We start from the raw sequence: 12,851 nt of genomic DNA on the forward strand, positions 1-12,851 counted from the left end.
ACTCCCTTCTCTAGGCTTCTTATTCTGTCTATCTATCTGTCTGTCTACGTTTGCCCTAGATCAGGACTTCCTAAACTCTTCTGTGTCATGAACCCTTTTGGCAGTCTGGTTAAACCTACTGATTCTTCCTCAGAGTAAGAATTTCAAAAGCAAAAAAGAAAAGACGTAGGACTACAAAGGAAACCAAAGGTTAGTGAAAATAGAAATGTAACTTTTTGCCCATCCATGTTCACAGACGCGTGAAATATAAAAGCCAAGACGGTGCTCGTGTGCCAGTCAGCTCCCCTCCTCACCCCCACCCCCGGTGTACTCAGGTGGAGGTAGCAGTTACAGCCGCCAGGGGAATGACGGCTGCTAAACTGGGTCCAAGAGGAGGCCTGTTCCTTTAAGGAAGCCCAAGCTGCGCGCTGATTGGCCATGGGCTCACAGAATGCCTCAGCCACCCACTGGACCCTACCCAGGCGGGGCCCGCCCGACTCAAGGCCGCCTAGGAAAGTCGCCCGGAGCCCCGCCAGTCCCCTAGCCGCCTTCCTCAACAAGAACAGCAGGGCCTGGGAGCCGCCCGTCCTCTGTAAGCAGGCCCAGAAGCTTTGGGAGGGCTCAGGGAGAGGGCGGGGGTGGGAAGGAGCGAGCAGGTCCAGCAGCTTCCCGCGCGAGGACTGCAGCCGGGCGCTCCCCCCAGCATCACCAGGGGCCAGTGTCGGGGCACGTGGCCTTGCGGGCGGGCGGGTGCCTGGGAGCCGGAGCGCGGACTGGAGTGGGTGGGGTGCGCATGCTCGTGCATGTCCCGCGGAACCTGGCCCCGCCTGCGAGCGGCTGACTAGGCTAAGTAGTGGCGTGGCCGTGCGATTAGAGGGCTGCTAGAGCCACTGGGTGACCTTGAAGAAGTCGCTTAACCCCTCTGAGCGCCCATTACCTCCTTACCCAAACAGAGGGGGTGCAAGGGCACTGGCCTAGATGACCTCTAAGTCCGTGTCAACTCCAAAACCGTGATCGAATGTAGATTCCGTGGTACTTTTGGGTAGTTTGTTTCAGCATTACCCCAACTACCCTCTGAGATAGAAAAGGCATGGTCAGACCACTTTTGACCCTGAGAGTTTGGATCGTATTCAAGGTTATGCGGCACATCAGGGACTCTTTTAACCCGTCTTCTGACAAGTGCTGTCACTTATAGCTCGAATAGAAAACAAACAAACACAGTAGTTAGCATTTATAAAGCCATTTTATGGTTTTATAAAGCACTTTACACGCATGATCTCATGTTTCATCTTCTTAAACTCCCAAAGTATGCTGCTAACTGTTTTACAGGTGAGCAAACTGGAAGGGGAGTCACTTAAAGTCACAGAAATAGCAAGTGGTTTAGTTGGGATTCAAACCAAAGTCTTCTGACTCGAATCCTTTATTTTATTGCAGTTTGTTTCATGCTGTTTTTATTAACAGAATAAACAGTAGCTCTCATTTATATAGAGTTTTGCACCTTCCAGAAATTTTAAATAAAAGCTATTTGGTGAATGATTTCTTGAATTGAAATGGACTGAGATTAGTTGGAGAAAGCTTTCTGGAAGCAGTAATTGAAGGAGGAAGAGAGAAGACACCCAAGTCTTCTGACTCCCAATGTAATGCTGCCACCCACATTACTATTCTCTTGTTTTTCACCTAAAGACCTAGACAACCCAGACTAATCTTGAACATTCTCCTCACCTTAGATCAAGGCATATGAGTCTTACTGCTTATAGGCAATTTTGTGGGATTGTCCTGAGGGATTGGGGCTGTTACTCTGTCTGACAGTACCTGCCTTGGGCCATAGTAGAACTCAATTCTTATACCTTCAAAATGGACTTTAAGATACTTGGGGCTGTCCCATCTACATCCAAAGGGAGGAGGGAATGGAACATGCATTTATAAAATTGCCTACTTGCCACACTAAGTACTTTACAAATATTATATCATATGATCCTCACTACAACCCTGGGAAGTAGATGATATTCTTATCCTCATTTTAGAACTGAGGAAACTGAAGCAAACAGGTTAAGTGAATTGCCTAGGGTCTCACAGCTATTAAGTATCTGAAGCCTATTTTGAACTCAGCTCTTCCTGACTCTAGGTCCATTGCTCTATTGACTGTGCCATCTAGCTGTGGAGAATCCAACATGTAGATCTATCTTCCTTTTTACCCACTCCCTCTGTAGGCACACAACCAAGTATCCATACTGTTACTTTTCACTTTCATTCCTGGATCCAATAATAGCTAATCAAGACTGAAATGCCCTATTCAAGGGTTCGGAATCCTCCAGGTAGCCCACACTTTTTCTGTCAAAACTGATCACTAAGCATCCACATTGAAAGGCATAAATTTACAGGTCAAGATTATCCTGCTTACATGGAAGGAGGCTGTTCTAACTCACACGTTAAACAGCAGAGATGGCTTTGACATTCCATATTCAGAGGCATTTTCTGCCTATATTTACTCAAAGTAATCAATGTCATTCTCACTTGTAGGTAAGCAGGGGCACCTGGAAGCATACAGTTCTCACTGTCCATAAGCCCCTTCCACCTCCTCAGGAGGTCAGCTTGCAACACCTGCTCAAACTTTAGGTAGGGAGGCACTATTGCCATTATAGGACAACCATAATAGTCTACCTCACCCATAAGGCCTTTCATAACTAACTCTTTCCTATCATATTTATGCCTTCAGAAGAGTAAAGGGGAACAGTTTCAGTTTTATACAATTTAGTCATTATGTCCTTAAAAAAACAAACAACTTCATCTCCATTGTTTCATTTTTTAAAACTCACACAAGCCTAAGGACATTGAACAATTTTTTAAAAATTTCTTTGTGTTTTTAAAGTCATTAGAAACAACCAGTAACAAAAAATGGCAGAGTGGTTTAATATTTTTTCCCCAAAGTATTTTACTCCTTGGAGCAGCTAGGTGGCACAGTAGATAAAAGCACTGGGCCTGGAGTTAGGAAGACTGATCTTCCTGAGTTCAAATGTGGCCTCAGACATTTACTAGCTGTGTGACCCTGGGCAAGTCACTTAACTCTGTTTGCCTCAGTTTATTCATCTGTAAAATGAGTTGGAGAAGGAAATGGCAAATCACTCTTTGCAAAAACAAATCTTTGCCAAGAAAACCCCAAATGAGGTCATGAAAAGTAGGACCCAACTGAAAAATGACTGAAAGTTTACTCCTTAGTTGTATCTATGGTTGTGTTTTCATATTTATGGGCAAAGCCACTTACATACGTGATATATTTGGGAGTATGATTCCCGTGGAGTAGAGTGGGAGCCTCATTACTTCTCTCCACTTATTACAAATCATTCCCATCTCTTCTTTAACCTGCTAGTGCTATACAGTATAAAGAATCCTAGAATGTTAGAGCTGGAAGGAACCTTAGATTATCTGATCTAAGCCCTTGGTATTACAGATGAGGAAACTGAGGCCCATAGTGGTTAAGATATATGCCCATGGCCATGCAACTAGTTAGTGGCAGAGCTAGAACTCAGATCTTTTGACACTGCCCAAGGCCCATGGGTAAGACAACAAAACAAGCATATGATAATGCCTAGAAAAATTAAGAAACAAAATCTCTTTTAAACTTTTCTATATTTTTTGCCCTTTTAAGAAATCATTTAGGAAAATCTCCACTGTTCCAGGACTCAGTTCAATCAGCACAATATCATCTACAAACAGAATAATCTAGCGAACCTTACCATTTCTCTTCCATTTGGAATGCTTGTTGGAAATATTCTACTAAAATGGCAAACATACATCTCCTTGGCTTATGCTTCTGTTGATACTAGTAATCATTGGATCACTTAATAAAAATTATCCTATTTGTTGCATCTTTCAAGGAATCTAGTTTGATTTTGTCATATGTATAGGAGACCCTCTATTGGGTCTTTAAGGTATGTTTTGCTCTTTGGAATCTCATGCTTTAAAAAAAATAAATAAACAAGGACATAGGAATTATATATTCTCTACACCTTTGGAACAATTTTGTGACTGTAATGATTTGGTCTTTGGCAGATCATCATTTTCAAAAGAGTTCAAGTTCCCTTTTCAATCCTTCAACAAAGTGTATTTATAGATTATGTAGAAATGGGGAAAGTAGACATCTGAATTCATAGTCATTAATACCTTATTTCCTTGGGCAGTATTGTGGTAAATGAAGAATGGCTTATTGTTCAGATTATGGTTTACATTTGGACAGATTGCCCACTCGTTTGAACAGACACTGCAGATAGACAATGAACTAAGCCCAGAATTGAACACGAAGTAGAAAATATGCTTAGTTGCCTTTGGGAAATCGAGTAGTGCTTTCAGTGATCCCAAACCTCTCCCTGAAAACCACGCACACACAATTTTTGTAATATTTAATATCATACAGTGATGCTGTTTGGCTGAAAGTTGTGTAATACCACAGTTGCAATATGGTTGCAAGTTACCCAAAGAGCACCAGAAAGACATATGGTACACATGAGCAGACTGCAATATATTCTTAATGAAGAATTAAGGGAGGTGCCCCTCCCCCCCAAAAAAAGTCATAGGAGAAATGCATTACCTGAAAAAGAGGTGAGTCATGAATGAAGAGCAAAGGATAATAAATGGACAAACCTTATGCTTCCTTGGTATGCATGTAATATTCATAGATTTTAGAGGAAGTCCCCCTACCCAGGATGCTGAGCAATCCTCCTATGGAAGACTTGAAGAAGTATTATATAGAATGAACATGAAAAAGTAAGGATGAGTTGGAATATACCATTGGAGGAATCCAAATCAGTGAGAGCATAGATCTATCAAAGTTATTTTGCTGGGACAGCTAGGTGGCACAGTAGAAAGAGCTCTGACTTTGGAGTCAGGAGGACCTGAGTTCAAATCCAGCCTCAGACACTTGACACTTACTAGCTGTGTGACCCTGGGAAAGTCACCTAACCCTGATTGCCTCACCAAAAAGTTAAAAAAAAAAAGTTATTGGATATAGGGAGAGAGGAAAAGGAACAAGCATTTGTTAAGTAACTACTGTGTGCCAGCCACTAGGCTAAGTGCTTTTTACAAATACTATTGCATTGTTCCTCACCACAACCCTGTGAAGTAGGTGCTATTATTACCTCCATTTTACAGTAAAGGAAAGTGAAGCAGACAGAGTTTAAGTGACATGTCTAGAGTCACATGGCTAGTAAGTGTCTGAGGTTGAATTTTAACTTGGATCTCCCTGACTCCAGGGCCAATTATGTTGAAAGAAAGAAAACCAAAAGATTTTTAAAATTCTTCGATTCCTTAATGTACATGGAGGAAAAAACAGAAACCACGTTTATGATTAAATGCAAGAAATATATAATGCTAGAATAACTGAATACTTAGTAAGTATCTTTTCTTCATTTTAGATCAAAATGGGATTTCTTTTTTCAAAACATATGAATGAAAACATGAAACAGCAACAGGAATTTATGCTCATGAATGCTCGACTTCAGGTATGATTTCATGTTTCAACTTCATTAAATCATTACAATTTAAAATTTTGCTACAGAAATGGCTGAATTGCTTTACATTCTGTACTGCTTAGAAAAAATTAAAATACACATGAGGCCAATGTATCCATCTGAAGTGAAATGGATAGTTAGTTATCTGGTGACTTTGGGACTTTCTAGATACCTGGTCTAGATAAGTAAATAAAAATGTTCGTGTTGGAAATATGCTAAACATATATCTGTTTCTCAGAATTTCAGAAATTTCTATCATGTTTCTATCATGGCCACATCTAAAATAGTAAAGCAAAGCAACCACAAATAAAGGCTGTCAAGATGCAGAGGAAAAAAATTGGGGAATAAAATCAAGTGTTTAAAAATAAGACCAGAACCATAGCTTCCTAAAATCCAGCCCCCTGACCCTTATTAGCCCTCTGGCATTATTAATAGGTGGGCCCTCAAAAGAGAAACCAGTTGAAAGTGAAGAAGAGCAGGAGGTGAGGGGATAGGCAGATATTTATTTTTGAAGGAAAAAGAAAGTTGTTGATGTAATAGAAAGATAGATCAATTTTACCAAGAATAAATTAAGGATTTAAAACTGAAAATGAAAAAATGAAAAGTATTCCATTTGGTGGGGAAATCTGGGGAGGTGTTCGTTTAAATTTGTAATCTTACTACAGCCAACCCGTGATTGTCAACCTTATGATCTTTACTCAGTGAGGGACGATGTGGACAAAATTGTACCCTTAACACAAATCCAGAACAGGTTTGATTTTAATTTTAACGTAGGTCAGGACTGAAGCCAATCCAAGGAATACATTTTTATCTCCAACAGTCTGTTGAGTTCTTAACCTAAATTCTATATCATTCTGTCTTACAGACTCTGTTAAGATCTGGTAAATTTCTAGGCCTTTTTGGGGATTAGATATGCTTTTGTGAGGTGAATTCATTTTGGTCTAGGTTTCGATGGGTTTGCTGTAGTTAGATGGGAACCAATCCTATCATGCAGAGGCCTTTCAGGCTGGGAATCATATTCAGAATATAACTGACCTTAGGGACAGGCCATTGATTTATAAAATGAATTGCCCTTTTCCTTATTCCATTCTGATACTGTCTTCCTGGTTTGAATAAAGAGTTAAGACATCCACTTAAATCCTACTTCTTTATTTCATGGAGATGGCTCTGGGCATTTAAAGGCAATATCAGCCAAGTGCTATCCCTGTCAGGAGCTACCAAGAAGAACCAGTAAGACTTTGTGCATAGGCTTCTTGATGGAATACATACCACCGTATGGATAGCGATTAGATTCGACCTTGCCTAAATTTGAACCAGAAGTTTGGCCAAGAAATCAGAGTTGTTTTTGTTGTTGTTGTTGTCGTTGGCCCCATTAACTCAAGAAGACTGTCTATTAAGGTGTAGAGATCATAGTAGGATCATAGACTCGAGGCTGGAAGGGACCTCGCATCAAGACAGTCCGACCCCCTTATTTCATAGATAAGGAAATCAAGGCATAGGGAGGTTCAGTGACTTAGCTAAGGTTACACAGGTAGTGAGCATCAGAGGTGGGATTTAAATTCACATCCTCTGACTCAAGAGCCAATGCATCTCATGCTGCCTTCCTAGATGTTTTACTCTTCATCAGTCAAGGGACAATATCTGCAATGAAGAAATAACCTTTGAAGTATTGAAGAAAGTATGAAGACTTGACTATACGTTCTTGACTTGTGAATGTGCCAGTGAATTTTCCCTGTCCTTAGCATTTCCATAAGGAGGTTAAACAGAATAAATACAAAAACTTTGAATAATTGGAACTAACTTGAATCATCTCCACCATTTTTTTTCTGTCCCCCAATTTTAGATAAATCTCAACATAACACTGTCGTGCTAAAAATCTTCTTTTAAAATATCAACTTCCAGGTATGGCCTTGTGTAACTATGTACTAGTCACAGAATAGATTCTTAAATCAGTAGGTATTAGATGAATGACTTCAGCCCAGTCTCCTAAATCTTTATTTGCAGTACTACCCAATTACAATAACTGTTATGTTATCATGACTTTGGGATACTCAAAAGATCCTGAGCCAAAGAAAGATTCAATTATATTCAATTCTCAGTAAGGTTTGAAACCAGAAGAATTTTCAGTTAGCCCTTACTTAGCAATAACAACAAAAAAAATTAACATAGACATTCTGATTAATTATGACTTTGTTAATAAAAGAAAATAAATCTGACACTATTCAAACTAGGATCAATGGGTGGAAGTCATAGAAAGGCAGATTTCAATTCCTCCTAACAACAATACCAACAACAAATAATACCTTCCCAATAATTAGAACTGTCCAGAAATGCAAAGAATTTCCCTAATAGTAAGATCTACCTCACTAAAAGTTTTCAGATAGAGCTTTCATAAAAACTTGTCAGTGATGTCATATTCCCGTTCAGGTAGGGGTTGGACAAGCTTGCCTCTGAGACCCCTACCGACTTTATAATTCTTTGATTCTATGAACTTACATTTTAAAAAAATATCTTTGGTGAAAGATTTTAAGAGAGAGGAGATTAATATTACTTTGCTAAAACGAAATGTTGGATTATCTACAAGTGTCCATTTCTCATGTTGTCTATCCCTGCTACCTATGGATAACTAATTGTCTGTAAGAAGAGGTTCCCAAACTTATTTGGCCTACTCCCTTCTTTAAAAAAAAAAACTACTCATTGCTCCCCTGGAAATCTTTTCTTTTTTTGGTCGAGGCAATTGGGGTTAAGTGACTTGTCCAGGGTTACACGGCTAGTCAGTGTTATGTGTCTGAGGCTGGATTTGAACTCAGGTCCTCCTGACTCCAGGGCCGGCGCTGTATCCACTGCACCACCTAGCTTCCCTGAAATCTACTTTCTTTAACCCTTTAATGGTTTTTTAAAAAAAATTTGCATCATTTCAAAAAATATAATTTTTTTAAAAAATGATGCATCTTAAATTTAACAATTTATTATAAATTTATGGATTTTTTCTTGCATTGAAATTTTGATGACACAATATTGCATAATGCCATCATATAGTATCGTACTGTAAACAAGTCATTACACACACATATTCCTACTGATGCATACTGGACTTCCTGACAATGAGGGACACACTTGCCTGCCAGTGCTTGCTTATTAAGACCTGCTGGTGGACTTGACCACGAATGGGTTATAACTTGCATTTGTTTGTATATTTGGAAAATAATGTAATCATTACAACTTTGACTGTGTTACACAACAGATGAAGCATGTATGAATGATTTTTCAAAATTTTCTTATAGTTTCTTCTTTTCTTATGCTTCCACTGCCCCATTATTTTTATTCAACGCCCTCTACCTCAATTGCACTGGAGGCTACTAACACTGTCCCCCTTTCTCCCCGCCCCCATTGTTCCAGCGCCCACCAGGGGGCAGTATCACCCACTTTGGGAACCTCTGGCCCTATTCAAGCGTCAAGCTTGATTTCACTCAGTTAAAAATTAGTATTTCTTCCAGTGTCACTAGAGGGCACCACTATCCTTTGTTTCTTTCTTTTCTTTCTTTTTCGTATCTTGATGTCAGATGACACAAATGGATTGAGAATTCATTCTGCTATTATAAATAGGATCAAAACTGGATTGTAATAACTGGAAGAGGAAAGTGAAGCACAAAGAATGAGCCAGGAAAACCCACAAGATCTTAATGTGCTACAATGCTTTATAGGTTTCCTTCTTCTTCTATAAAGGAGAATTCTTATTTCATTCTATAAAGGAGAATTCTTAACCAAACAACAGAAAGAGGCAATTATGAAAAATAAAATCAATCATAGGAAATTTAAAAGCTTCTGAATGAACGAAAGCAATCAACAAAAAAATGAACTTTAATTGAATATTCATTGTATGCAGAACAGTGTAATAAAAGTTGAACATTAAAAGAAAATTACCCCTTTTTCCTGTATTCCTTGCTTTGTGGCAGAATGTCAATCAACTTATTGCTTCTGGTAGAGGATATAATTAAGGTAAATGAAATAGGCATACTCAACCCCAATTGCCTAAAAAAAAAATGCTTTGTTAACTGGAATGGGAGAAGGGAAGAGATATAGGGAAAGTTAGATGATGTAAAAAAAAATCTATAAATTTATTTTTTTAAAAAGGAGAAAGAAATTAGAAACATAAATATTTGAAAAAAAGAAACAAAATTATTCTTGTTTGCAGATGACATTATTGTTTATGTAGAAAACTCCAAAGTATCAGTGAAGAAAGTGAGACAATAGTTTTGGTAAAATAGCACATACAAAATAAATCCACAAAACAATTAGCATATCTAAATAGCAATGACAAAATCAAGGGGAAATGATAGGAATAGTCCATTCAAGATAGCTACACATGCAGAAAATATCTGGTAGTTAATCTGCCAAGATATATTTAGCATTTACATAAATACTATTATAGAACATTCTTTAAAGAAATAATGAGTTCAGTAATTGGAGGGACATTAACTGTTCCTGATGATATTACTTAAGTTAATTTACAGATTTAATGCTGTTCTAATCAGATGAGGTACTGATTACTTTTTATAGAGCTAAACAAAATAATAATAAAATTTATTTGGAGGAACGAAAGGTCAGAAATTTCAAAAGATATAATGATTTTTTTAAAAGTAGGAATGAAGTTGAATAGCAAGCACATCCATACATGGAATATTATAAAGCAATAATTACATCAGAACTATTTAGTACTGGTAAAAAGGCAGAAAAGTAGACCATTGGAACAGAATAGGCAAGCAAGCATCAGAAACATTCAGTAATTCAATGTTTGATAAACCTAAGAGTATAAAATACTCAGTGAAGTGTTTTGAACAGGAACTACTGGAAAAATTGAAAACCAACTAGGGAAAAAATAGATTTAGACCAACATTTATTTTTATCACAATAAGATTTTTTTAAAGTATCCTGACCATAAAAGATCATGTGAGAAAAAAATTGAAAGGGAATGATATCATGTAACTTTCACAGGTATTGCTGGGGGCGAGTTCTTACCCAAACAGGGGAAAGAGGCAATTATGAAAAATAAAATCAATCATTTTGATTACAGGAAATTTAAAATGTTTTGAATAAACAAAATCAACTCAATTAGGAGAAGAAAGTATGCCTATATTTTCCTGGCATAGCCTATAAGAATCCATAGCCAGCTCTATGCCATGATGAGGTATCTGAATAGTATTTTGTAGAGAATATTTAGTTATATAATAAATTCAACTCTCACTAAAAAAACTCCAGGTATTTTTAGTTTTTCTTGTTGGTTTTAAAAAGAAAACCACAAAACTTAGGTAATATTAAAGTTACACATAACAGATTTATTCATGTTCCTGTGTAATCCTATGTAAAGGTCCCATATAAAATCTGAAGGCATCACTTTTTTATGTACTCTAGTTATTGTGCTAATATACTTGGGATGGCAGACACTGGAAATAATTATCTCAAAAACTGTATTATTGAGGCATTTTTAATTCTATGATTTGTATGGTTCTAGCACTATTAAGTTTTCTGGTGACAAAAGACAAATATTACCTATTATGGCAGCATATGTGTGATTGTAAGGATCATAAATTATTTGATGTCAAGAAATACATGTAGGATAGTAATTCTGGTGAATTACCAGTTCGTTCAGTAATTCAAATAAGATCTCCCTCATGAAAACAGAGTTGAAGTTATATTTAAAATAATTTTATATAAAATTTTCAAATCCACAAAATAATAATTACTACTAAAAAAAGTGCTTGGGATACAAGAAGAAGCAAGAGACAATCCAGGGCCATTGCCAGTTGTCTTGACTTTTGTCTTACCACTGGACTTTGATGATTCTGTAAGAGTGAATGAGGCTTTGATTCTGCAGCTCTACCTCACTTAAATCCAGTTCACTCACAAGGCAAGATATCTCCCATACCTCAACATCGTGGTGTCATTGGTCCTCTTTGAAAACAAAGGACAAACAACAAAAGACAATACTTGCCTTCAAGGAACTCACAGTCTAATGAGGGAGACAAGAAGTAAACCAATAATGTACAAATAAACTATATGCAGGATAAATAGTAAATAATAGAGGAAAAGCACTCGAATTAAGAAGGGTTGGGAAAGGCTTCCTGTAGAAGATGGGATTATAGTTGAGACTTAAAGGAATCCAGGGGAGCTAGTAGGCAGAGATGAAGAGAGAGAGCATTCCAAGTAAGGGGAGACACCTAGAGAAAATACCCAGAGCTTAGAAATGGAAGGTCTTATTTGTGGAACAGCAAGGAATCTAGTGTTACTGGATTGAAGATTATTGATCAGGAATTAGGTGTAAGAAAGCTTAAAAAACTAACTAAGGTTAGGTTATGAAGAGCTTTGAATGCCAAACTAAAGATTCTATATTTAATCCTGGAAGTGATAAGGAGCTACTGGAATTTATTGAATGGGGTTGGGGGTGGGATGTGTGTAATATGATTGGACCTGAACTTTAGGAAAATCATTTTAGTGACTGATGGGAGGCTGGATTGGAGTGGTGAGAGACTTGAGGCAGGCGGACTGTAGGCTGTTTCAGTAGTCCAAGTGTGAGGTGATGAAGACCTGCATTAGAGTGGTGGCAATGTCAGAGGAGAGAAAGGGATGTATGCAAGAGATATTACAGAAGTGAAATCAACCAGCTTCAGCAACAGATTGGATATGGGGGTGAGCTGACGATGTGTGAGAGATAGTAAGGAGTTGAGGATGACTCCTAGGTTGTGAGCCTGGAGGACTTAGAAGGATGGTGATGCCCTCTACAGTAACAGGGAACATATCAGGGGTTGAGGAGGGGAAGGAAAAGTGTTTAGTGGAAAAGATAATGAGTTCAGTTTTGGACGTGTTGTGTTTAAGATGTCTACTGCACATCCAGTTTGAGACATCTGCTAGGCAGTTGGAAATGTGAGATTGGAGGTCAGCAGAGAGGTTGGGGCAGGATGTAGATCTGATAATCATTAGCATGGAGATGGTAACCATGGGAGCTGATGACATCACCAAGAGTAGTATAGAGGGAGAAGTCCCAGAGCAGAATCCTGTGGGACGCCTGAGAACATGGGATCACCTATTTAAAATCTGATAGAATCCTAGAAAGCCTCTGGTGTAATCTCTTATTTTACAGATGCACGAACAGGCCTATAGAGGTAAAGTGACTTGCCTAAAAACACACAGGCAGCAGCAAGTGGGATTTTTGCCTATTTCTTCAGACTTCAGTCTAATGCTCTTTCTACGATGACATGCTTTTTTTGTAAGGCAACATTGTATAGTAGAAAGAGTACTATGTTTGGAATGAAAAGTTTCATTTCCTGGCTGTGGCACTTAATTAATTGCATGAACTTGGGCAAGTTACCT

General features: G+C 38.2%; 1 protein-coding gene across 1 annotated transcript in view; it reads left to right on the forward strand.

The window, feature by feature from the left end:
- Positions 1–442: 442 nt before the first annotated feature.
- The window catches only part of PLGRKT (plasminogen receptor with a C-terminal lysine), a 62,876-nt gene continuing 50,467 nt past the window's right edge, over positions 443–12,851 (forward strand). The window contains exons 1-2 of the mRNA XM_027862964.1: positions 443–571; positions 5,388–5,474. Coding sequence (XP_027718765.1) covers positions 5,394–5,474 — 81 coding nt within the window. The 5' untranslated portion in view covers positions 443–571; positions 5,388–5,393. The remainder of the gene's footprint in view (positions 572–5,387; positions 5,475–12,851) is intronic.

The sequence above is a fragment of the Vombatus ursinus genome, unplaced genomic scaffold, assembly GCF_900497805.2.
Source record: "Vombatus ursinus unplaced genomic scaffold, bare-nosed wombat genome assembly UNPS02014770.1, whole genome shotgun sequence".
NCBI lineage: Eukaryota > Metazoa > Chordata > Mammalia > Diprotodontia > Vombatidae > Vombatus > Vombatus ursinus.